General features: G+C 39.3%; 2 protein-coding genes across 2 annotated transcripts in view; both read right to left on the bottom strand.

Annotated features, from left to right (window-relative positions):
- Positions 1-6,151, bottom strand: part of LOC135206330 (rRNA 2'-O-methyltransferase fibrillarin-like) — a 25,129-nt gene extending 18,978 nt beyond the window's left edge. Inside the window, exon 1 of the mRNA XM_064237751.1 lies at positions 5,997-6,151. Within this exon, the coding sequence (XP_064093821.1) occupies positions 5,997-6,151 (155 nt within the window). The remainder of the gene's footprint in view (positions 1-5,996) is intronic.
- Positions 1-27,473, bottom strand: part of LOC135206259 (myosin-11-like) — a 1,008,036-nt gene that overhangs the window by 364,314 nt on the left and 616,249 nt on the right. The window lies entirely within an intron of this gene.

Raw genomic sequence — 27,473 nt, 5'->3', positions numbered from 1 at the left:
TAACAAATTTCCCTGAGATTGTGAATTTCACTTACGATTTTTGAATTTAGAAATAAATGTTTGGATTTAAAATTTTTGTGAGTTTCATTTACTACTAGTATATATATTTTATTTTTGTTTTGGGAGAAATATAGAGTGGTAATTGGTTCCTCAAGTGAATTAGAACCAGGGAAATACTTACTTTTAAAATTGTTGAAGGAGTGATGCCCTTTAATTAAGATGACCTCACATCTGTTTTAATGAACTTAGCCTGATTGTTACTTGAATAATAAGTTCTATAATGGATCACTGTCACCTTTAGAGTATTCAGTTGTTTGGTATTTGTGATGAAGGTTCAGGTATCTGGCTGTAGTAACCAGGTACTTGACCAAACTGTGCACCAAGTATAAATGGTGTCTTGGCCCAAGATTAAGAATCTCTTGGTCTAACAAATACAAACGGTAAGTGTAGTAACCAGATCTTTGGCCACTTCCCCCCAAGTATTAATGGTGCCCAGACCCGGGAGGAAAACAAATCACATTATCACTCTAGCTTATACTGGTGGTGTTAGGAATATATTTTGTTAGGAGAGTGAACATATAGTTGTTTTTGCATTTTATTGTATTGTATTGTTAATTTGAGAAAAATGGATCCGTTTGATACTCAAGAATTTTTAGCAGGGCCTTCCATTCAAGTGTTATCCGAAACCACTCAGTCTAAGGCATAGTGGAGTGCTCTAGTAGTACATTGTGGTGGTCATGTGTCTAGTAGTATGATAAAGGCACAAATCACATGCATTGCGCATTGCCATGCAAGCATTGATAGACTCTGTAGAATAACTGATGAAGATGAGCTAGAATTGGCTCAAGTGCTGTTGAATGTAGCATAGACTGATCTTATAAGCAAGAAGAAAAGAAAGAGAAACGTGATACAGAGTTAGAGCTTATACGTATAGCAGCAGTAGAAAGCTTGATTAAGTTGAAAATGCAAGCAGAAAAAGAAAGAGAGGAAAAAGAAGAAAGTTTGCTTAAGCTGCAGATGCAGGTTGAAAGAGAGAAAATGCAAGCTGAAAAAGAAAGAGTAGACAGAGGGAAACGAAAAAAAAGAGAAAGAGAAGAAGAAAAAGCAGCAGAAGATGAAAGGCAAATGATAAAAAAAGGAAAGAGAAGTTGCAAGACATGAAAGGCAGATGGAATTGATAAGAGCTAGATCCACATTACCTGTAACACCATCTAACCCTAAGAGTGCAGAAGTTAATCCCTAAGTTTACTGAAGAAGCTCCAGTTGAGTTCTTTGATCACTTTGAAAAAGTGGCTTCAGGTATGGGATGACTAGAAGATAATTGGTCAGTTTTGCTACAAAGTGTCTTGATTGATAAAGGGAGAAGCGCTTATTTAGCCTTAACAGCTGATCAGTGTAAAGACTACAAGGTGCTCAAACACATTCTGCTACAAATATACCAGATGACACCAGGGTACTACAATGAAAGACTCAGATATTTAAGAAAGGATGGAAATGTAACTTTCTTGGATTGTGCTTATAAAGTGAGAAGGTGTTTTAAAAGATGGTTGGAGGCAAATAAAGTTACGACTTTTGATGAGTTAGAAGAGTTAGTTGTTTTGGAGCAATATTTTAGAGGTATTCCTGAGCTTATAAGAGTCTATTTGAGAGAGAGAGAGAGAGAGAGAGAGAGAGAGAGAGAGAGGTTAAAAAACTTGACAAAGCTACTACAATGAGTGAAGGCTACAATATAATTAGTAGCAGGCGCAATTACAATGCCAAGTACCAGAATCATCCACGCACAGGTTTTAAGTCTCATCCAGGTTTCAGGAACAATTTTATAAATGGGAAACCTACAAGTAATAATACTCCTCAGCAAGCTAATGTGAAATCCTCATCTAATTTTGCAAGAGTGTCAAAAGCCTAATGTTGTCTGCTTCAAGTGTGGAAGAGTAGGACACTTCAGTCAGGAGCGTTATCGGAATTATCAGCAGTCAAAGCTTGTTGGTCAAATAGTAAGAGGTGACAAAGTGAAGCAGACTGTTAAGAACAATGTGGGGAAGAATCTGACTACAGGGAAGACTGAAACTAAACAAGCTGAGTGTTTAGCAACCAGTGAAAATGTAACCTCCAGCAGTGAGTGGCTGAGGTGTTTGGAGGCTACCAGTCAAGATTTTATGTGATACAGGGAGCAATCATAGTTGGAGAAGAACCTCACCGGAGATTCAGTTATTCTGAAGGGTATAGGAGGTGAAGAAGTAACTCCCATATGCCGAGTACACCTGTTGATTTTGTTGTGAAGGACTCACCGGCTATAGAAAGTGTACATGTTCTGTTGGGAAATGAAGTTGGTGGTGTGCCATTTGTTCCTTGTCCTGTAGTGACAGACAAACCGTTGAGGATTAGTCCTACAGTAGAGTTGGATTTGCACGCCCAAGAAGGATCAAGTGAAGGATCTTTGAACTTAGAAGAATTGTTCCAGGGGAGTGATGACCAAGAAGGGATTTCACAAGAAGATGAAGAGACTCCGAGTAGTCAGAGCATTCTGTTCTGAAAATAGTATTGAAACGACAATGGCTGAATAAACAGATAGTGAAAGTTCAACCCTAGAAGTTGGACAGGTAACAGGAGAGAAGCTAATGGACTTGCAGAAGAAGAATGCATCGTTATCTGATTTGTTCTCCAGAGTTGTTGATCAAGAAGAGATGCAACAAACTCCTACCTGTTATTATCTGAAGGAAGGTTTGCTGATGAGGAAGCATAGACCTTCAGATATACCAGGAAATGCTGAATGGGGCGAATATCATTAGATTTTGATTCCATGTCCATTGACAAAGTGGCAGCAGTAGCTTATGAATCTGGACATATGGGAATCAGAAAGACTGTGGTGAAGATCAAGAGATATTTTTTCTGGCCTGGACTTCATAAGGATGTTAGCAGGTTCTGTTAAGTGTCATACCTGCCAGATGGCTGGAAAACCAAACAAAACCATTCAGTAAGCCCCCCAACAACCTATAGAATAAGGGAGAACCCTTTAACAAGGTGATTATAGATATGGTTGGACCACTTCTGAAGACAAAGAAGGGAAATGAATATCTGTTGACATTAATGTGTCCTGTTACCAGATATCCTGAGGCGATCCCTGTTAGAAACATATCTGCCAAGATAGTTGCTGAGAAACTAGTGGGTTTTTTCTCAAAGTTTGGGATACCAGAAACTTTACAAAGTCATAGAGGAATGAAATTTACTTCCAAGTTATTCCAGGATATGATGAACTTGTTAGGGGTAAAACAACAGTTATCAACTGCTTACCATCCAGAAACTCAAGGAGCCTTGGAAAGGTTCCACCAGACATTGAAGAGTATGCTGACAAAGTATTGTTCTGAGTCAGGAACAGAATAGGATGTTGGTTTACCCTGAATGTTATTTGAAGTTAGGAATGCTTATCAAGAAAGCATGGGATGTTCACCTAATGAGATGATTTTTGGAAGAGAAGAGAGAGGACCACTGAAGATCCTTGCAGAAAATTGGGAAGAAAATCAAGAGGAAATCCAAGGAGAGTATGTGAAGAACTTATGGAAAAGGCTGGAAAAGATTAGAAAATTCTCTTTATTAAATCTGAAAATGAGTCAAGAGAAAATGAAAATGAAATATGATAAGACTTAGCTCAGAAGTTTTAGTGTCGGTCAACAAGTGTTAGTGTTTCTGCCAGTCTAGAGATTTCCCCTTACCAATAAATTTCAAGGTCATTACAAGATAACTGAGAAGTTAAGTGACAGAACTTATGTGATTGAAACACCAGAAAGAAGAAACCGACAAAGGAGGATACATGTGAACCTCTTGAAATCTTACTTCTCAGAAACCAGAACTGAAACTGTGCCAATAACACAGACAGCTTCATCCACAGAAGATGACAATGGCTATGAATTGGGAGCTGAAAGCAAGATGAATAATTCTTCTATTTTGGAAAATTTGGAGGATAAACTGAAACATCTAAATGTTGAACAAGGTGAAGAATTGAGTGAAGCGATTAGAAGCTTCACAGAAATTTTTGCAGATGTACCAAGGTGTACTAATCTGACCAAGCATGAAATCAAGATCCAAGAAGATGGAAAATCATTCAAGCATAGAGCTTATCGCCTATCACCGTATCATTGAGATATTTTGAAGAAAGAAGTTGAGTATATGCTGCAACATGAATTAGCAGAACCCAGTTCAAGTCACTACAGTTATCCATGTGTGTTAGTGAGGCCTTCTTGCTCCAGTAAATGCTAATGTAGAAGGTATCTGTAAGGCTACCCCACCTACTACCAGGAAGCAGCTACAAAGGTTTTTGGGCATGGCTGGATTCTATAGTCGTTTCTGTCCAAATTTCTATCCAAATTTCTTAACTAGTCCCAAAGCTAAGTTTGTTTGGACTCCAGAATGTCAAAAATCCTTTGAGAAAGTAAAAGCCATTTTAACTTCAAGACCAGTGCTTCAAGCTCCAGACTTTAATAAGAAATTTGTGATACAAGTTGATGCCTCTGATTATGGAATTGGAGCTGTTCTACTTCAAGAAGATGAAAACAAAATTTTTCATCCCATGTGTTTCCTGTCTTCGAAACTGAAAAAGTATAAAAAAATTTACTCCACAATTGAAAAGGAGACTCTAGCCTTGATCACAGCATTGAAAAAGTTTGAAGTGTATGTGAACAGACCTAGGAATGTAGAAGTTTCAGTGTTGTCTGATCACAATCCCCTGTCATTTATTAAGATTACCTCATATCTGTTTTAATGAACTTAGTCTGATTGTTTACTTGAATAATAAGTTCTATAAGGGATCACTGTTACCTTTAGAGTATTCAGTCGTTTGGTATTTGTGATGAAGGTACAGGTGTCTGGCTGTTGTGAGATAAATAGTAACCAGGTACTTGACCAAACTGTGCACCAAGTATAAATGGTGTCCCCGACCCAACATTAAGAGTCTCTTGCTCTAACAAGTACAAATGGTAAGTGAAGTAACCAGATGCTTGGCACCTCGCCACAATATAAAAATACACACACACACACACACAGATATATATATATATTATACATATATATCCAACGTAGCACGAAGGAATACGTACTTGAGAATATCCTTAAATCCACGGTAGAAAGGAAAGTGAAACAGGGACTTGGAACAAGTACTTTCGTAGTATATTCTACATTTTCAAGTTCACACTGAACTTGAAAATGTAGAATATACTGCGAAAGTACGTGTTCCAAGTCCTTGTTTCACTTACTTTTCTAATGTTAATTAAAGGATATACTTATATTAAATATATATATATATATATATATATATATATATATATTATATATATAGATATATATATAAACTATAAAAATTTAATCAGCAATGATAAAAGAATATTAAACTTCAAAAGCTTCTTAAATCGCAACAGTATATTCAAAACGTTTAGTTTCCACAGAGATAATCCAAATCAAATAGCGTTCTTTGACTCGCCAACAAAAGAGCCTGTTGAAAGCGTTTCCCCTAAGATAAAAAACCAAGCACTAATCACATCATTACTGATGTTAATCTTGAACGGACGAATAAACGATGACGGGTCGACTTGACGTCGTAATGAACCAGGACAAAATATATAGGGAGGAGACGACTTTCCAACAAACTTATTAGCAAAACAAAGTCCCATTGTTTCCGAAGACTCTTCTTTCAAGGAAGCCTCTTTTGTACAGGTAAAAATTCGGAAGCCTTCGTCCCGACTGATCATTCTCCTTTTCCCTCATCCTCCACCTTCTCATCATGATCATCATTATCCGCTGCCATCTCCTGCCCTTCTTCTCACTCACCATCACCGCCTTCTCCACCTCCCCACCCTTATCTGTCACTCATACTCAACCCAGTCCCTCCGCCACAGGCACCACCACCTCCTCCTTGTCTCCCGCTAATTCGACTTCCTCCATCTCCATCAGTGGAAAATCCCCTTCACTCCTCCTTCTCTTATTGGTTCCATTTCCCTCCCCCATACATTGCTCCTCCTCCTCTTCCACCAACGCCTCCATTTCCACCACTATATACTTCTCCAACACCAGCAAAGACACCACAGCCGCCTTCTCCTTCTACACCACCACCTACTCGCCCAACATCATCTCTGACACACCAATGTAGTACTTCCTCCACCATAATGTTCTTCCCTTCCCTTTCCCTATTTATCTCCTCCAAAAGCGCGAACCGTTTAGTTAGAACTCCACCATCTCCAGCACAAATGGAAGCGCCATTATTTCTCTTCCTCCTCCTCCGACACCACACATTGTTTCAACTTCCCCATCTCCAACACCAGCGCTATCACCACCGCAACTGCGCCCTCTTCCTCCTCCCCTCATCCCCACCACCACCACATACTCCTCCAGTACCGGAGCAAGCACCACCAACGCCACCGCCATCGTCTCCACTACCTCCTCCTCCGACTCCACCAGCACCACCTCATACTCCTCCTCCTCCTCCTCCTCCTCCTCCTCCTCCACCTCCACCTCTCCTCTAAAGGACAAATGAATCAAAAGGAAGAAAGGGATTCAATTAAGACCCTGATCTACATCATCCTAATTACCTCAAACAACACCCGGATTATATCTTTAATTGGATCTTTCCTTCGTATGTTTATTATGGGCCGTCTCCTACCCTTCTGACGATGGGTGATCTCCGTTACTCTGAGAGAGCTGATTCAAAGCTACGTCTCGTATGGTGAGCATATTTTATATTTTTGAATACTGCAATAAACGGTGAACACTGGGGACGAAAATACCTAGATAATTAAAACAAATGTATAATAGACGTCTTACATTTCTGGTCGTATCTGTCCTTTTTCGAATCATAACGGTGTTTGAAAAAGGCAGACACACTACACAAAATATAGAGCTTTTTCATTTTCCCTTTGTTTTTTCTATTGTGGCAAGTTACGTAGAGCACACGGATACACAATACAGCATCGTGGGCACCAAGCAATGTCCAGCATAGTCACCACATGAGCACCTGGGGAATCCGCGAGGCAGGGCGTGGATCTAAAACCTGAAGGGTAACACGTATCATTCAGCAATAAGTACTTTTATCAACAGCGGATGGGTTCATTGAACAAGGAAACAATTGACGCCACGACCATCCACCATCTGCTAAATCAAGGAAGGCTCACCTGCGCCACTTCGACTTAACTTCGAATATTGGACCAGTGCATCTCAATTTTGCAGGAACCATGAGAATTTGTGTCCTCCTCTTCTGTTAACCTATGGAAAGATGCTGTCCGAAGATAATGCAGTTCTTGTTGAGGGATCCAGTATTTTTGAAGCAGAGCTTAAATATGCAAACGTAGCAGAGCTAAATACAATGTGTAAATGTTGATGAATGTACAGACACCGGAAGCTGATGTATATGCAACTGAGATTCTGCGATATGAATGATATGTAGCAAAAGAGTTTTCAGCTAATGGGAAGCTTGCAATGGAATGGTTGAAATATTATTCCTTTGTTTAAGATGATAAGTTATAGATATGATTGATTTCGAAATTATTACACTTTACATTACCAAGCTTTTTTTTTTCTTTCTTTTTGCGAATGTGAATATGGCTTTTTATATCAACATACAGATTGACAGCGAATTGGCAATGATGTTTAGACAGCAAAGAGGGCATGAGTAACAAATGTTTGTTTTGGAACAATTGTGTGAGAAGTCTGATAATGAAAGGATGTTTGCACGTGGCCTACAAGGACTTAGGGATGGGTAGGTGCTGAGGATGTGTGGTTTGGAAGATTAATCGTACAGAGCAAAGATTTTGTGATGATAAATGATCTTGTGTGACAATATCTTGTTGTCAAAGTGACTGCATTAATGTAGAAGAGGGATTCAGACAAGGGAATGCAGCGCCTCTGAATGAATTCAAGGAAGAGAACTTTAGACGTGGTTGCCAATTTCGGGATAAGAACAGGGGCTGACCTTTGCCTCTCTGATAATAATGAAGGCCCTGGGGAAAGAGTCTGAAAATTATGGTAAGAGGAAAGAGAAGGAAATAATTGTCAGGAAGAGTAATGTTGCGAGGGTAAATGAAATCAAGAGCGACAACTACTGCAATGAGGTATTCGAAAGTGAATTTAATGGTTATGCTTGGATGGCAGAGGTGGTGCCAGAAGAGAGCAGGGCCTTTAAAGCAATTAGGAAGTGAGCGAGTGTTTCTATGGATAGAAAAAAAGGGATGCACTGAGGGACTGTTTAGCGGCCTTTCTTTAGGGGAAGTAAAGTGTAAATTGAATTGAATTAAATTGAATGGAGAATTTAGGCCAAAGGCCAAGCACGGGGACCTATGAGGTCGCTCAGCGCTGAAAAGGAAATTGGCAATAAAAGCTTTGAAAAGTGTAACAGGAGGAAAACCTCTCAGTTGTACTATGAATCAACTGTTAGGAGCGGGTGGAAAGTGAGATGGAAGGAAGAGCATATGAGAGGAGGTACAGTAAAAGGATTGAAAGGGGTTACAACTAGGGGCCGAAGGAAATCTGCAAAGAACCTTAAGTAATATCTACAGTGCACCGCACGAGGTGCACTGACGGCACTACCCCCCACGGGGAAGGTAAAGTGTCGATGCTGAATGTAAATGAATGGAGAAAAGTGGGGCCGAGAATTGTTTTAGGTAAAAAGATGGATCCAGGTATTTTCATTTTGATCTTGAAAGACTGGTAGAAAGGGAGTATAACTTGGAAACGATGAAAAAAAAAGAGAAAAGAAAGAATAGAAAGGCTGGGAAAGTTCTGGCCAAATGTTGGAACGGAAAGAAATTATTATTTAAAAAGTGCGACAGTACTAATTAGTGGTGCAGTTTGTGTAAGGGGTTCAATACACTGCTGATGAGGTAGAGATTCTCTCCCTCTGTTCGGCATTTAAAGGATGAGTAAGTTAAGGAGAACTGTTAGAGGACACACACACACACACACACCACACACACACACACACACACCACACACACACACACATATATATATATCTATATATATATATATATATATATATATATATATAAGGTTCAAAGGTCAAGTGTTTACTATAATAGATTCACACCAGCCGTGCATCTGATGTCTAGGCCATTCCCTTGCGACGCTCCTGATTGGCTGTTGATAAACCAATCACAGGGTTGGAAACTCTCAGTCTTGCTCGAGAGAGTACATAGGCAGAATGTATGTTCCGGCCTCTCTTTCAAAAATTATAACTTTCATTACACCTCAGTTTTACCTGCAGAAAAGGAGTGTTTCTGAATTTCATCAGTAAACATGATTTAAGGATTATAATGATAAAAGAATTATGTACTTCAGTAAACTTAATGCTAAAATATTTATAGTGAAATAAACATGAAATTCTAAATATAAAATACATTCTTTCATTCCTTACATGAGATCGCAGTGCATTCATCATTTATGTTTTGTAGCTTGAATGTAATGGAAGACAATGCTACAAAATAATAATAATAATAATAAATAATTGCAGAGCTATCAATATGAAAATAAAAGCAAAAGATTGAGAATATTAATCTCTCTCTTCGCGTAGTCAGGTGTTGATCACGTGATCACTCGATGACGTCATCATCATGATCACACCCCTTGATAAAAGAAGTCTTATGAGGGAAAAAGAATATCAAGACTTCATTATCGTCACTATCATTATCACCATAACCTTTTCATATCCTATAGTCGAAATCTCTACATGAAAAAAATCGTTACTTAGATACTAATACCTTATGGATGAAATTCATTTATCACATTGATGTTTCTTTCCTACAATCAGTTTTCCAATATCCTTCTCATTATTCCTTTTTTAGTATATATTGCGATTTTCTTCATAATTCTTATATCATTATAATGCTTAAATCATTAGCATGAAGATGTTTAATGATGAAATTCGGAAACACTCCTTTTCTGCAGGAGTAATGAAAGTTATAATTTTTGTAAGAGAAGCCTGAACATACATCCTGCCAGTGTGACCTCTCGAGCTAGACTGAGAGTTTCCAGCCCTGTGATTGGCTCATCAACAGCCAATCATTAGCGTCGTAAGGGAATGGCCTAGACATCAGATGCCCGGCTGATGTGAATCTATTATAGTATGGCTTCGCTATTCCATCGATATCAAGTAGTAGAAACACTTCTGTCGATCAAAAAAGTGTAATATGCATCTGGTAGCTATTCAACTGAGGTGGGTTCCACTCCACAAAGGGTACAGAGGCGCTGAGAACCGGCAGGCCGAAACACTCCGAAGTAAAAGCCATTATATATATATATATATATATATATATATATATATATATACATACATACATACATACATACACACGCACACACACACAATATATAATATATATATGTGTGTGTGTGTGTGTGTGTGTGTGGTGTGTATGAGAGAGAGAGAGAGAGAGAGAGAGAGAGAGAGAGAGAGAGAGAGAGAGAGAAGATCCCCGAGATCTTCCCTTTCCCGTCCCTTCCTCAAAACCAACAAGCGAAACAAAGACGGGAGTTCATTATCGGAGCTTTTTCTTTGTTTAATGAGATACAAATACCTTGTTCTCTTCCCTAATAACACAATTGCGTCATGATCATCTCCCAAAACTCATGAGTTCTAAGCAATTAGCGAAGGATTTGTTTCGGGACTGGAGATGATAGGGACCTTTTTCAGCTGGTGGTCACCGTATCACATCGTCGAGGAAGCGGAATGGAAAGGAATTGATTTGATTAAAGACATGATGGTACGAATGCCGTTGCTGCCAATGATATCATTAATAAACAGATCAGACTTTGGAGTTGATTTGGCAACTCCTGTGAACTTTAAAAACATACCAATATTTAGAACCGACATTTCCTTAGGAGAGCAAGTTAAACAATACGAAAATGATATAGCTATCCATCGAGAGAATGCTTCTATTTCTCATTTAGTATAATAACAACATAAAAACTAATGTCAATCCACATGTTTTTTCCAGTGCGTAACAACGATAGTCCACGGCTAATAACATACGTGTTTAGAATATTGTCGTGGCACATCCATGGGGCAGAGTCGTTTAACCGCTGGACCCTAATAAATATGCAAAATGACCTGGGGCCCCATTGAAACAGTGGCGTCGGGACCAGACGACTCGAAACTCTCTTATTGCCTTCATTTTCTAGTTACGATAATGACAATGATAACGAAAATGATTCAAACTGTTGTCCATCACGATGCACATACGTCAAACGCGAGAAATACTGACTTTAAGAGCCAAGGTTATATCTCAGTAGTTATTTTTTCTTATCGAACTCTACCATATATTAATTTCTTTTTCTATGTTTTTTGGCAGAAAGCTGTGAGGTGACATAAATGTCTTTTTGGAACTGTTGGCATGCAAATGAGGGTTACGTAGTGTCCAAATTGCCAGCGCAGTCTTCCAAATTCTTCAGGTTATTCTATGTCAAAATTCGGAGATTAAAAATATGATGAGCAAAAGGAAAATACACATTTTCTTCAGGGTTATCGGAGGAATAAAACCCATGTACTCACACCTAGTATTTGCATTTTCGATTGGTTTCTAACTGCTCTTTTATACTGGAAAGCTTTATAAATTAAACAACTTATTTCCTATTTTAAATCTCGGTATTACCAAATCAAATGCGCTGTAAAACATTTATAGGGAAGTGTCTCATTGTCTCTACTACTAGAAGCACTCTCGCTCATTGTTTTAAACGACTCCATTCAGAAAAATATTATAGTATATATATATATATATATATATATATATATATATATATATATATATATATATATATATAACTGAATCACGAAAGTTTGGAACTTGATAAATCCATAAATAAAGGTATATGCCACGAAGCAGAAACTCCGATGTTTATTTTTCCTTCGTGGTTTATAAAACCTTTATATATATTATATATATATATATATATATATATATATATATATATATATATATATATATATGTGTGTGTGTGTGTGTGTGTGTGTGTGTGTGTGTGTACTTATAAGCATTGAAGTAAATTAAGTTTTCGAAGGACTATGTTGCTTTGGTTAATGATGCTACACAATGAATATTTACGCTTGTATGTTCGTAAATCAGAGTATTTGGTCTTCGAGAATATATGGAATAGGTCAATAACTGGCCCTAAAACGGTTGCAGAAGACGAGAGCGGCCTTGATATCGTAAACAGGCCAGGACATATGCCGTTTTGTGACCTTCAAAATATACACAACGTAGTAGAAGAAGAAGAATGTTTTCAAAGTCATTATTATCTAAAAGATAAACCATTAAAAAATCTATAAATTCCCTTTATAATAACAACTGCAAATGGAAAATAATCGTCCGGCGACGGAACACAAAGTAATAATTCTTCTCTTGAAAGAGGGAAAAACACCCGTCTCTCTGGCTATATTACCCTTTAAGACAAAAGGAGGTAACGCCTTAACGAGCTTCTTCCACCCACCCCCGTCCCGAACCCACCCCCCATGGTCCGACCTCCTCACTTAGCTTCACACACCCGCAACACACTCAATAAAGACTCATTATCCAGCCTCGAGCTTGGCTTAGAACCCTGGTACTTATTGGTCCGCAGCCCCACATTAACAGCCAATGTGCTGAGGCATCGGGGAAGCCAACAGCGTCCTCATGACGTCTTACGACTGAGGTCAATTTCGGATGCCATCACAGAGTCCGGGTTGAGGCTCTGTTCCGCCTCCTCTTAATTTATTCAGCATCCATTGATTTACTCCCCGAAGTTTGGAAGTTTCTTAGTGGTAGAGGAAATTCAACTTTGATTTTACTTTAATTGGTTGTAAGGGCTCTGAATAGGATTAGGTCCATGATAAGCGCTTAATTTGCCTATCGAAGGTAGTTAGCTGCTGGATGAGAGATGCAACACACGCACGCACAAACACACACACACACAAGTATGTTAACTTAGAAGGAGCTTCACTCTTCTTTTAGTGCCTGTCTTGGAGGGGTGCGGGGGCGGAGGGGTGGGGAAAGGGAGGAAGAGCAGGGGGTTGGGGGAGGGGAGGAGGGACGACGACGGGAAAGGGAAAAAGAGATCCATACTGACTTGAAAAAATAATCTTCTTTTCTTAACTTCTACCTCGAAGACGCAACGAAGGAGAAGGACGACGCCTGGAATCTACACTCACTGATACTTCTGCTTCGAAAAGCAATGATTAAAAAATCCACTTGTATGATTAAGTCTAAAAGATATTTTAAAAATAAAAAGAGCGCAAGAAATATGATACAAGTTGCAATTGTCATACTTGTAGTAATAATGAGAGAGAGAGAGAGAGAGAGAGAGAGAGAGAGAGAGAGAGAGAGAAAGAGAGATTCAACTACTCCATAGCTTTGTGCTGAGGAGGAGTCTCTCCTGCTGGAAACAATGTCTCTGTGAGAAGGTGAGCTTCTGACGCGCAGATTTCCGCCAGGGCCATAATTTTACTTTTGTGATTTTTAATGAAGTAGCTCCGAACGTGACTAAAGCGGAGGCTGCCAATTAACAGCGGTTTGTTGGTTTTACTTAAATGGCTGTGTGAGATAAGAAAGTTCATTTCCAGACCCCAAAGTCGGAGAATGTCGTTGTCTCAAGGATGCCGAGTTATCGAGGGGGAGGAGAATGCTTTAGGAGCCTTCTCAGGAATCTTTTGAAATAACTGATGTAGATGCTTAAGTATCAGCGGCTGTGTTGTATAGGATTGACCAAAGCGTCATATGAAATCAGTTATTAGCAAAGTAAAACTTTCAAGGGAAAAATACCGATTGATTTAGTACTATCAACAGGTGTTTCACAACAATGGCCATCGAAATTCATGTATTTGTGCCCAACAAAGACCTCCTTGGTATATCAGAGGTAATATTTACAAATGTGAACCTCCACCTCACATTTCAAGCAGAAGTTAAAGCAACTAACCCACTTAGAGGAAACAAAGCGCCACGAAAGCTTGTTCAAAATATTTTCTTTTCAGCTTTTTTCTTCACACTTGCTAAACCTTGTGGGTAAAATGGGTGCCTGTAATTATCAGTGAGCATTACAAAGCTGAAAACATTTTATTATTTCCTGGACGCTACTGTCACATCTGTCCTTTTTTTAAACCGACTATTCATTTCTAAAATCATCTTGGCGGAAAGTAAACATTACTAAAAATTTAAACTGCTACAATTCAATGTCAGTAACACTAGATAACACATAATCCAATATCACAAATCAACTCACTTGTATGCATATTAAATCACGCTACAGTTACCTTTCTTTACAGATTAATGCATTAGGAAAAATTTGCCAAAACAAACGTTTGAGAAAGACCTTATATCAAGTTTTGCATTGACAAAGGGATATTGAGAGAGGTTACGCAGCTCCTGCGTTAACAAGAAAGTCGAAAATGATTGGCAAGTCTGGAATTATGACACGTGCACTTGTGGAACACTCTGGAATTAAGCCTACGCTTGCTGATAATTATGTGGTATATATATTTCTTTTTTCATTAGAAAGGCAGTCACAATATGCTGAAAAGAATCAACTTTAACTACAGTACATTCAATCATGAAGCCATAACCCATACTGAAAATCAATCATTTCTAGTTACTTCTCTTACACAAAAAGCGTTCCCAGTATTAATAATAAATACTGGATGTAATTTCAGTTTTATATCACGAACGCAGAAACCGTGCACCGAAAAGATTTTAGAATTCAACAAAATCGCCTGAGCCTCTCCAGCGAGGAAGAGGCTCAGGCGAGACCAAATTTTGTGCCATAAACCCAAGGCGCTTCTTTCACACTTCAGTCGAGGGGTCGGGGACCACGAACCCCCCACCAAGGCTGAGCAATCAACCACCCAGAGGACTCCTTCCCCTCAAAGGTTACATGCGCATCTCCGCCAAGTCTAATACTTGTAGCCAGTCAAATAGTAATGATAATAGTTTGTTGCCAAAAACGACGTATGGTGCGTAGGGTTTTGATTTCTAAAGCCTGGAAATTTTGAAATAAGGTTGAGAAAACTAACCACGAGAAGATACCTTCTCCCTGAAGTTGTCATTTCTATTTCTCCTAAAATATAATAAATTGCTGTCAGTCACCAGGTCATGTTTTGGTAAAAAAAAAAAAAAAAAAAAAAAATCATGAACATGAAAGCACATCATTTTAAATAATCCTGATGATACAGAAAACAATAAAATCTCTACAGAAGTCCAGATTTAATCATGTCTTAAGGAGGGAATGCGCCCCATTTGTTAAGGGAAAATGCACTAAGAGATTACATTATGATTCCTATTCTCCAGATCACACGGGCAGCCTTGACTATTAAGCTGCATATTTTCCGGAACCGAAAATAAAACGAAATTAGCGAACTACAGCGTAACCTTATTGGCCACTCTTTTCCAAGTTGTTGACGCACTGCAAGAAAATGCCTCTGTCAACAATGCATCAACGATCTTCAAAACGCCGTGCAAATATGCACTACACTTTTACCCTTGTTGACATTCATTTAACAAAGAAGAAAAAAGCTGTTTGTAGAACAATTAGACGGAAATTGATCGCCATTTAGAAGACCGTCCATCACTTTCATTACGATATCAACATTTCATTCCAGTGCCCACGCAGCGCTACCTGGGGAAAGGTGAAGGTCCTTTTCCTCTTCTCATAATAGCCGTTCTGTTCCTCTCTCTATCTTAAACAAATACAAAGAATGCCAATTTCTAAAGCCCTACCTTGGTTTCGCAGAAATTTTATCAGAGGGCCTCTGAACACCTCTCTCTCTTCTGCTCTCTCTCTCTTCTTACCTATACACAAACCCACACCCACAAACACACACTTACACATATATACATTACATATATATATGTTCATGAAATACTTATACAATGTGTTTTAACTATGAAAGCGACTGAAAAACCAACGCATTTCCTCTTTCCTTTACACGGTAACAACTAAATGTTCATATTCTTTGTCATTCTGGCCACAAACTTCCAGACACAATGCAAGAGGGTGGGCCGAAATCCAAATTTAAAAGGAAAAAAAGAACCACGAGCTATAAACACGCGATACAAACCTCTGTCTGACGCACACTCGATCAGAAAGAACGAAGACGAGAGAGGGAAATAAAATACCTCGGGGGGAAGGGGGGGGAATGACGATTTGTGAGCTGTGCCTTATTGCAATGAAAGTTCGTAATCTGATGTTATTGCAACAACTCAGCATTGTATTATAGCTCTCTCTCTCTCTCTCTCTCTCTCTCTCTCTCTCTCTCTCTCTCTCTCTCTCTCTCTCTCTTCGAAACAGGTACATTTCCCGGTTCTTCATCCATTCATATCTGATGCAGTCAGATGTGAAGAAACTTGAGTAAGAAAATGCTGCGCCATCTAGTTTGTGTTGGAGAGAGAGAGAGAGAGAGAGAGAGAGAGGAGAGAGAGAGAGAGAGAGAGAGAGTTGTAACATTCCAAATCTAACCAAAGCTCGGATAAGTGAGAAAGAACAACGCCTAGGCCTTGTAAGAAAGTTTACTGTATTTTGCATTAAACCTTGGTGGTCTGGTATGAGCACTTATAGTATGAAATGCAAGATGAATACCAGTATAGTAATAGAATTAACATAAGTAATTCCGACAGTGTTTGCCATTTCCTGAAATAACCAATTGCCTTTTAGGATTACGGCCATAAAACCGCGAAATGAATATAAAGTTTAAAAGCAGCATTTAAAAGATCCTCCGGCACATACTCCTGCTTTTGAACCTTCGCTGCAGTGGCAATTCGTTAAGAAAAGCTCTTCAGCATTAAAGATTCACTTACGCTGAATTTCTCTTCAGCCCCATATTCTTCAGTTCTCTATTTCCTGTCTCGCTCACGCGTACATGGGCTCAAAACCACACACAACACACACACACACACACACACACACACACACACACAGAATACTGGAATAGATTTATACAAATTTTCAAGTGTAATTATTAAAGAATTTTAAATTATTTAATTATTTAAATATTTATAAATACATGTGCTAATTTATATCCAATAACGTGACAAGAAAATGGTGTAAATGGGAGATATGCACCTTAAACATTACCGCACAATTATGCCTTTTGCAACACGACGATTAAGCCTTCCAGTCGAAGCTCTCATTACCACAGTGTCTGTCACCGGTCTGTTAATTCGCCCTGTAAAGTTTCTGAAACCTTTGCCGGCGGTTCTCATTTGGCCTAGAAAGGACAATAAAACTGTATCCATAAAGTCCCAGTCCCATTACAAGTATTTATTGCTCAGAAATCGTATAAAATGGAGTAATGCAGCTCTTCGTAGAATGTTCTACATTTCCTCAAGTTTACACTCAGAGCGCTTCATGCAATACATTCCACATATGCACCTCCAGTTGCCCTCAAAATGTCGAGACGATATTCCACCTCGCTCCATAGGCACACAGCATTACAACGTCAACTGTTTGGACAACTTTAACAATGCGTCTACGATTTTTTCCTTTGGGGGTACGTCAAGGATCGTGTTTACCAGAATCCTGTTCATGATCTTGCCACACTTCGTAGACGCACTGTTAAAGTTGTCCAAACAGTTGACGTTGATATGCTACAGCGCGTATGGAGGGAGGGAGATGGAATATCGTCTCGACATTGTGAGGGCAACTGGAGGTGCGCATGTGGAATGTATTGCATGAAGTGCTCTGCATGTAAACTTGAAGAAATGTAAAACATTCTACAAAATAAAACTGAATTACTCTATGTTATATGGTTTCTGAGCAATAAATACTTGTAATGGTATTGGAACTTTATGGACACCATGCATGTTGCGTAAACGATTGCTATCATGTTCGAACATGCTTTGCAACCGACTCAGTGTTGTCATTGGTAAGTGCATAAAGTACCTCTTAACTGACATAGCTCACTCCATGAAACCCGATGACATGGTCTGAATGAAATGTGGATATGGCCTGGAAAATGAAACCCGACCTGGGGAAATCTCCGTTTACCTATCTCCGCATTGAATAATCTTGTACAAAGCATAATATCTTTGACATAATTATTAAACTGCAAAGCAGTCTCCACAAAACAGTGTCCGTATGTCAACAAAGAGAAAAAGATGGTAAAAAATTAAACTGATACTAATCGAGATACATAAATAAAACGCATTTATTCATAAGAACATCGCAATTCAGAAAAAGCAAGGCACGGTGAATGGTGTTTCGAAGGACAACAGCAGAATTTTTGATTCGTTGTTGCAATAATCAAAGATTCTTCAGAAAAAGTTTACAATACAGGACGGCCAACCATTCGGTATATATAATTCATTCCAATTCATTGACCATGAGAGGTCAGTAAACCATGTCCACTGATTCAGAAATTCAAATATTTCATGAAAATGCCATTTCATATTTCATCTTCCTTTACGTGCTGACGAGAGGTCAAATCGGGGACTGAAGAGTTCTGTATCAGTTTGGTTATTTGATGAAAATTCAAGAGAATGGGAATCTCAAAAAGGGCGAAGAATTTAGGAGACCCAAATATTAATTTATGATCAAGGTAGGTTTAAATGTTTTGAAAACGGAAAGCATCAGATTCCGGGAAGAGCGAGTGTGTGCATCCTATATAGGGAATCACGAAGTATAGTTGAAGAAGCCTCTGTCAGGATTAATAGGCCTCTGTGACGGTGTGTGAAGGGCCCGTGAGTAGTCCGTGCAAGTTAAGCTTGTCCTTCATCCAGCAATTGAGTTAATGATGCGGCAAAGGAAAGGCGTAGTAATTTTGCTCTGAAGTCATCCCGTCTTAAATGAATGGCTTATTGTTGGAACAAATATTTGAGGAAAAATAACCCTTCCTTCTCCAAGATTCACTTATGGTACTTTATCGTCCGATTGAAAAAGGTGCCCATAAGGTCCTTCCGTTACATCCCAGAAGCCAGAGATCAATAGGCACTTATGAAACCACTATCTCTCTCTCTCTCTCCTTCTCTTTCTCCACATCATTTCACCTCAAGGCCTTAACCGGAATCCAATGGGAGCTCTTCCCTGATGAATAAAAGGAAGGGGATGTGTAACTTCTCACTCATTCTTCATCCGCAGAAGAATTCTACCCTTCAGAAACAGCTGAGGTGTAGCTTTTAGCGAGTGATTCAAGGTTCTATACTTCATTACCTTCTCATATTTTCGAATTGAGCGTCAGTGGAAGCGGTACTGAATGAAGACTGTGGGCCATCCTGCTCCTGTGTATATTATTTGTGTTTGTACATGAACACAGCATACACATCCTCCTCTTTCCTTTTGAGCTTCCTTGTTGCTTAGACCATTCCTATCCAATACCTTCTTCACGTCGTCTATCCAACTTTCTCTCAATCTTATTCTCTTTCCTTCTCCCTCATATTTCTGAACTGAATATAGGATTTGGGCCAAAGGCCAAGCACAGGGACATATGAGGTCATTCAGTACTGAAACGGAAATTGACAGTAAAAGGTTTGCAAGGTGTAACAAGACCTCGCAGTGGCATTTTGAATCAATTTTAGGACAGGGTGAGAAGTAAGTTGGAGTAAAAAGAATGACAGGGGTTGCAGCTATAGGAACCTGTGGCACGCTGCAAGGAACCTTAAGTAATAATGCTTACAGTGCACGCCACTAACCTCCTAAGGGGACACTCACACTTCTGGATCACACGCTCTTTTCACCAACCTATCGTCGCCCATTATTTCTATAAAATGTTACGACCAAACCATCTCAAAGTATTCTGCTCCGTCGTTTCACTTATGCTGTCCATCTTGTTTCTTCTTTGCAACTCCACATTTCTCACCCGTTCAGTTTTCCTTATGCAGAACGTGTTACCCAAACAGTTCATGGCGGTAGTTTCAACTTTTTGTTTTATTCGCATTCAACTTCTGAATTTCACTTCCACTGAGGACAGCTAACTGAACAATACTTTAGAAATTCATCCTATGGCTTTCCCAGATAATGCAAGTCTCTTCCAAACCTTTCGAAAACACAGTACAACTCTTCCTTCACATTTTGTTAGACATAACTCATATGAACATGTAATACCCTTTTATATTGACAGCATTTCATATATCTAGGTTGATAGGATGGCCAACCAACATTTTTTTTTTTTAGTGTAAGCAAAAAATAAAAAAATCGTAGCAAAGATCGTATCAAATATGGGCATCAAATATGTGCCCATATTTGTCCGGCAATATATTTTTCTTACGAAGATAAGATATAAATGTATTGTCACAAATAAAGGTATTTGGTGTTTGGTGAAACAAAGCAAAGTTTATGCTTGGCAGTGCAAAAACATAACTTGGAACCTAATCATTTTGAAGCGCAAAGGTCAAGAAAGGAAAAAGGGAAGGAAAACGTTGATGGGTCTTGACCACAATGGAAGCAATAGACCTTCAGCCTCTTCCGTAAAGGAAGGTTGTGAAAGTAAACAGAAACAGAAGCAAGACGAGAACCCCAACTTTTTCAGAAAGGGCAGAATGTCAATCGTGAAAACGGTAACACCTCAGGACGACTGATTTCCGCAAAGTGAATGGAGGAAAAAGTGACCTCCGGGTGGGAGGACGAGCTACGGAATACTTGTGTGTTGGCGCATATTGATGATCACCATGATAGAAGAATAACGAAAGGATTTTTACGCGTTAACTGATCTTTTCCGACTCAATGTCTGGACGGTAAAATCTTAATCGCAAGGATAAAAAAAAAATGATGGAAGGGGGTTCAAGACTAGGAAACTGTGGATGAAGTGAAGACTCCCCTCCACGCAAGGACTCGAATTGGGATTTCAAGGGACAGCGGTTCTAGGTAACTTTCTCATACTGATGTCGATGTAAAAACGACCCGTGATTTGAACAAACGTGTGATTCAGGAACTACATGAAACAAATCTCGGGAAAAACTCGAGACCCGATTAGCATTTTGAAGGGTTGATTCGCCACTTCTCTGTGATAAAAGAGTGAGTTCTGAAAGAGGGAAGGAACGAGGGGTCATATGATTGCTCATAAGACTTTTATCCAGCTGGCCAATTTCTTTCCGTTATCAAACACTTCTTGTGGGTCAGGTGCTTTGATAAGGACTCTCGCTGACGGTCATACCATCAATAGGTGTAAGAATTCTATACATGCAGTATTCATAGCACAAGTAATACTGTAAAAAAAAGATTGTGGGCGATGTTACCATATTCGATGAGGTCAAATACACGTCTAGTTTTTCTTCAGAAGTAACTGATAATTCTAAGGATTTAAAAAGTTCATGTCACTTGCGATAAGTAAGTATGCATAAAGAATATGGCTATATATACGCATGGACATACATCAATCAATACTACATCAATAAATAGTCCCGCCTGTATAAATGAAAAGGGAAACAGGGAGACTTGGCAACTTAGCATATTCATTTTTACGTACATCTGAAACACTGGAGTGAATTGGAGGAGAAGTCAGCCAATATTCCCTGAAATGACATTGCAACTTTGGGGCAGCGGTTAACATCTCGCCTTCTCACGACCCAAATATCACGAAAAAACAAAAGAAATACATTTAACGTCTGGATGCACGTTTCCCGTTCTCTTTAAAAGTGTTGGCTACGGGAGGGGGGAAGGGTAGGTTGAAGGGGACATGGGACATGGGAGTGGGATGGAAAAGGAAGCGGAACAAGGAGGAGACGATGAAGGGAGGACGAATACTGGAAGGGGGACAAGAAACGGCAGGGGAAGGAGGTAGAATAAAAGAAGAATAAGGAGGTAAATACGGGCAGGAACAGGGGATAGGAGTGAACAGGAAGGAAGGAAGCACAGGAAAGAGATGAAAAGAAGCGGGAATAGGAGAATCGGGCAAAGAAACAACAGAAGAGAAGTGAAGGGGATGGGATAGGGAGGAAGGGGCAGCGCATAAGGGGTGGGGGAGAGGAAAGTACTGGAAGGAGCGGGTACGAAGGCCGTACGAAGAGCATGGGAGGGAAGGAAAATGAATAGAGGGAGAAGGAAGGAAGGAACCGGAATGGGTGGAGATGAAATGCAACGGAAGGAGAGAGAGACAGGAAGGAGAAAGATGGGGAGTAGAAAAAGAATGGAAGGGTGATGAGGAGAGAGGTGGGGGGGGGGGAGAAAGGGGGGGGGGAGAAGGGGTGGGGTGGAGGCATGCCTCCCATAGGAATAATAATAATAATAATAATAATAATAATAATAATAAATTTTATTTTCAGCTCAAGGCCACATACATTTTTTATACAAAGTATAGAATATCATACACAATCTAGATACATAAGATAACACGATAAAAAAAAATTAATCGGCAAAATCCACAGAGTTGCTGAAGTAGTACAAAAGATGGTAATTATAATAATGGTAATAACATTGAAGATAGTTTTAAAAATACATTAGAAATTATAACAATTAATGAATAGATTGATATAATTAGATTCCAGCTGGGGGCCTTAGGTGGTTACAGTAGTCAGGTCCAGAAGGATAAATATGAAAATTGAAAGTAGCAAACCTATACTGATAATAATCACAGTAATAATGAAAAAAGGAAAGTACCAGTAATACAATAATCGTAGCAATATAATAATAATGACAGATTCTGCAGATGACACTGCAAAAACAGAGTAAGACATTTAGGGAACAAAAGCCTCGCTTTCCTTCCCATCTTCCCCACAATCTAGATCTTCTTGCCTCACTCCTTAGGACGCTTTGTATGAGCGAATTGCTGCTGTTTCTCAGCCCAGGTGGTTTTTTTAACATGTGTGTGGCGGAGTGGTAGCGAGGAGTGTTTGTGAGGCGTCTCAAAATGTCATTGCGAACGACAGTGATACGTCTCATGGTCTCTCGGGTGTAGTTCGTCCACAGGGAGCACCCGTAGGTCAAGGTATATAGAATAAGGGAGATTCTCTATAACCTTGCCGTAGATGCTGTAGCAATACGAGCGGAGGAGCAGCAGTTTCAAGTCTCGGTGACAGAAGGCAAACCTCCTTGCAATCATGTTGCCAGTTGCACATAGTTTACGACGCCTCTGTTCTATGTCTGCCGTATCTTTTAGGTCGTCCGTGATAATGTGACCCAAACACGGAAATTCATGCACGAATTCCAGCCGACCATTACCGAGGAAGATTTGTGGTTCTGCAATATGCTTAAGCGATCTCAGGTGCAGCGACATGCACTTGGGTGTTAGTTTCGTTGTATGGAATATCAAATTCCTCTGCATATTGGCGGCAAGTGTCGATGAGTCGCTGGAGACTTGCACTGATGGGAAAATCAGAACCATATCGTCGGCCTAACAGAGGTTGTTTATAGTTGTTTCGTTGACAGTGCATCCGATTGGGAGTGAGTTCAGTTTGACATTCAAGGCATCTGTGTACGTATTAAACTGGTACAGAGAGAGTAAGCCCCCTTGCTGAAGCCCGTTCAGGGAGCAGAAGGTGTACGACAATGTTACCTAATTTGACACAGAATTGCTGTGTGGAGAACCAGCAATATAAATTGGCAATTAAATACAGAGGTGGGCCTCTCTTATGCATCATCAGGTAGTTTACTCTGCCAAATGCTTTTCTCATATCTACAAAACATAGGAAAACTGGAGAGGCTGATGATAAGCAATAGTTCACCAAATCTTTCAGGATGCAGATGCAGGTATCAGGTTGAGTGGTTTGCTTTAAATTCGAACTGATTGTCAGTGGTGTGTAAAAAGGGAGGAGTCTCACTAGAAGAACCGACTCAAGTATCTTCGATGCGATCGTTGTGATTGCAATCGGCCGGTAATTGCCAGGGTCAGCTGCATCCTTTAACTTGTTTTTGATTAATGGTATCAAGTGAACTAAGAGTAGGGTGTCTGGAAGAAACTGATGAATTATGCACCTACTGAATGGGGCAGCTAGCAAAATGTAAATTATCGGATGGCAGAATTTGAAAGCTTCTGCAGGAAGATCATCGCAGCCGGGCGATTTATTATTAGTTTGGCTGTTTATGGCATCGCTGATGTTAACTGGCGTAATACGAGCTGCAAAAGGAAACTGAATGTTATCAGTAAGGAGGTTATCTACATCATTTCGGGAGTCTTGATCGTTTGTGCAATTCAGGATATTGCTGAAGTGATCGCCCCACGATAGCCTCGTCGCCGACTGCTTTTCCTATATACTCTCTGTGATAGCTTTTTTATTTTGGGATTTAGGACTGGATGTCTTTCCAAAGACGAGGATAATCACCGGATTCTAAACTTCTAGACATTGCATCTGATCTTAATTGCTTTTCATCTAATCTGCGGTGGTTAAAAGCAAGTTTGAACTGCGCTCTCACCTGTCTCACTAACAATGCAGTGTCCTTCCCTCGGGCTATCATTTTGCCTCCACAGTAAAAACATTTCTCGTGAATATATATACTGATCTTTAACCAAGTCATTCCATCCAAGTATATTACGAGACTTACCTTGACGAAATCTAAAGGTAGCCGTGCCGGTATGCATAGCGGAAATTATGTTCAAATAGAATTCATTCAGATCTCTCCTGTGGTGGTCATTTTTACATTTTGTGTTAGTACAAATAAAGGCGTCTGCCGGTTGAACTATTGACAGGAACCTGGTTTCCGTGGTCACCATAAAGTTTCTGGTTTTCTGTTGGTTTTTAAAATCCCAGTTTACAGCTGGTGGGCGATCAGTTAGGGGGTCCACGGTAAGGAGGGATGGGGTACTGAATGACACTTGTAAAGGATGTGATCGTAGCCCGTTGCAAGATCGTATTGAATATTGCAGGTCACGACAGAATCATGAAGCTGTGGAGACGCGATGCAATGGTCCAGCCAGGAGGTTGTATTTGTGGCCGTTCTGTTTTGTACATAAGAATAGGAGGAGGGAGGGAGGGAGGAGCATTACATAGCTAATTTGGAGAGCATGATTTTGAGGTAATCGAGTGAGTTCATTATAAAATTGTTTTGTGGGGGTGAGAATTAAGTAGATCAAAATTATTGTTATTTTCCCAAGGCATATAAACATTAATCATTAGGATCTTAGAATCCCCACTGTCACTAATAACTATCCACCCTTTTCGGAGTGCCAAACCTTCATTTCCAAACCATCCAGGCTTATTCATCCCATCCAGCAATGGAGAGGAACAAGGATCCACAATGAAATAAGAATTCATGAATTGCTGCTGTTCTTTAAGTATCGCAAAAAAGAGAGACAGAGAGTTTTGCTCTTTTCCTTCATATGAAAAGAACCCGACCGGGATGTTGCGATTCGCGAAGAGCGGCAGCTCATATTGTTATAGTCGCGGTCGCCGAGAGTAAAAATACAGATTGTTTTTCTGACCCTTGAATTATTCTGATAATGGTTTTGTAATGCCTTTTGCTAGCAAAGATGGAAATGTAATTGGTGGTCCCTGAACTGAATGTGAATGCTTTCATAAAAAGCAGCTATTTTAATTACTTATTTTCCTCCGTAAAAAAATCCATTAATATAACTACTTTCACTTTTGCAGTCGAACAAATCTGATGGTTATATAAGCTTTCAAGCGCAAAAACAAGAAAAGCTTTCATGTCGTTATTTTAAAAGTGTAATTCCCATTAGGAAAACAAATAACCATTTCTACCGTCAAGGTAAACAAATAATCATTTCGACCATAACATTAAATTACATATCTGTTATATAGTCCTCCGCTCAATAAGGATTTATAAAAAACAGACAAAAGTGAGGTTAACTTTAATTAGTTCAAGACTGCCAGCCAATTAGGAAGAAACATCAGGGAAATGCCAAAAGTTGAAGAATCCGGAGCGCATTCGCCGGCCATTAAGAACTCTCACGGGTTTTTACAACTGATGAAGACAAACGAAAATTATACTATACCCTGTAATTCAATTCTTAAGTAGTTATAACCTATTCAGTCTCACGTCCACACTTTATCCCATAATTCCCTTCTAGAATAGTCATGACACATTCAATCTTCCGCTCAGACTTTATCTATCTCCTGCCCAAATTATTTCTACCTCACTTCTTGAAAGAGGCGGTTCAGCGTCGTAAATACCTGCCTTTCCTGTCCTACATTTACCCAGCCAATTTCACCTCCTCTAAACGGTTGTCTCAGCAAACTTCATTTCATAATACATCAATTGATTCACTGTCAAATTAACCGCACATTCTAATTTCATATTACAATCGTAACAAGGCGTGATGCGACCTCCAGCTTACTCGGGACGCATGGAAGATTTTCCCCCCCTCACGCATAAGTTGTAAACATTATCATATTTCTAACTCTCATATTCTCTCAGTTACAAGTGGAAACATAAAATAATCGAACAGAAACAAAGCCTAAATTCAGAACACCAAAATATTAAAACGTGCTAATATCTACGGCCAAATAGAGCCTTGTTTGACCAATGAAAGGTATAACAAATATGTTATATTTTATCAGAAATAATTTGTTTGTACTGTTTAACATGCAGATTATATATTTGTTTACATTTTCATTCTAATAAATAAATCATGAATATCTTATCCTACAACTCCTCTATCTTTAACTCAACGCAAAACACCATTTTTAGACCTCTTTAGGCTTTTCTAACCCAACAAGAACAAAAAACAATGTAGTTTTTAGGCTTACTCACCGAGTAAGCGAAAAACCGATAAAAAATAATAACAGTCTTTAAGCATATAAGCAAATAACATGAAGTGCTTCGCTGTTTTAAATACTACGTAACTAACATCAACTTTACGTGTTTATAAAAAGATAAGGATACCAGTCGCTCGCGGGGGGAATTATAACTAATAAGTGCCCTTGACCCGACCAGTTTAGGGGCCGAAGAGATATTCCGAACACCCTTTCGTAATGCCTACAGTGCACCGAGTGAGGTCCACTGACGGCACTCCATCCTTACGGAGAAGGGAAGAGACAAAGATTTAGCCACATCCAAAATCAGACGCCACGGAAACTTATACGTACGATCTGCCACTTTCAGTAAACGTGTTCGATTTTTTTTTTTTTTAATCTGGAAAGCACTCACTGCTGAATGCGAAAGCGATGACCTCATCAAGGCAGTTTTCAACAGTGTTTAGTCTTTTCTAATCAGAATCTCAAGATATTATTTACCTCACCGAAGCTGGTTCTCACACGTGGCACTGAACTAAGATCGAGTTACGTATGTATACATAGGGGCTGGCGGTGCCGTGAGGTCAGGCTTATTCATTTTCAAGGTGAGCTGGGATTATATAACTTTTGAACGTCACTCAAATGAGTCAAAAGTTTTGTTGCAGAACTGACGTTATAACGTTTTGCGTATTTTTCCATTCTTTTGTCCTGCACTACTTCTTAACTGCATCGAGGAAAATTAGGGCATTTATTTCTTCTTAGTGTTCACCCTGTATTCCACATAATGTTGCTTATTAACTATTGGAGGCTTCGTAATTAACTATACAGTAAGTATTCATAACTAAAACTATTTTTTTATGAATACCGTAAAATTCATTTCACTTATACGTTAAAAACACAAACACGTGTATATAAATGTAA

This window comes from Macrobrachium nipponense, chromosome 29 (assembly GCF_015104395.2).
Source record: "Macrobrachium nipponense isolate FS-2020 chromosome 29, ASM1510439v2, whole genome shotgun sequence".
Classification (NCBI taxonomy): Eukaryota; Metazoa; Arthropoda; class Malacostraca; order Decapoda; family Palaemonidae; genus Macrobrachium; species Macrobrachium nipponense.
The sequence above is the reverse complement of the archived record's forward strand: the minus strand, read 5'-3'. Positions and strand labels throughout refer to the sequence as shown.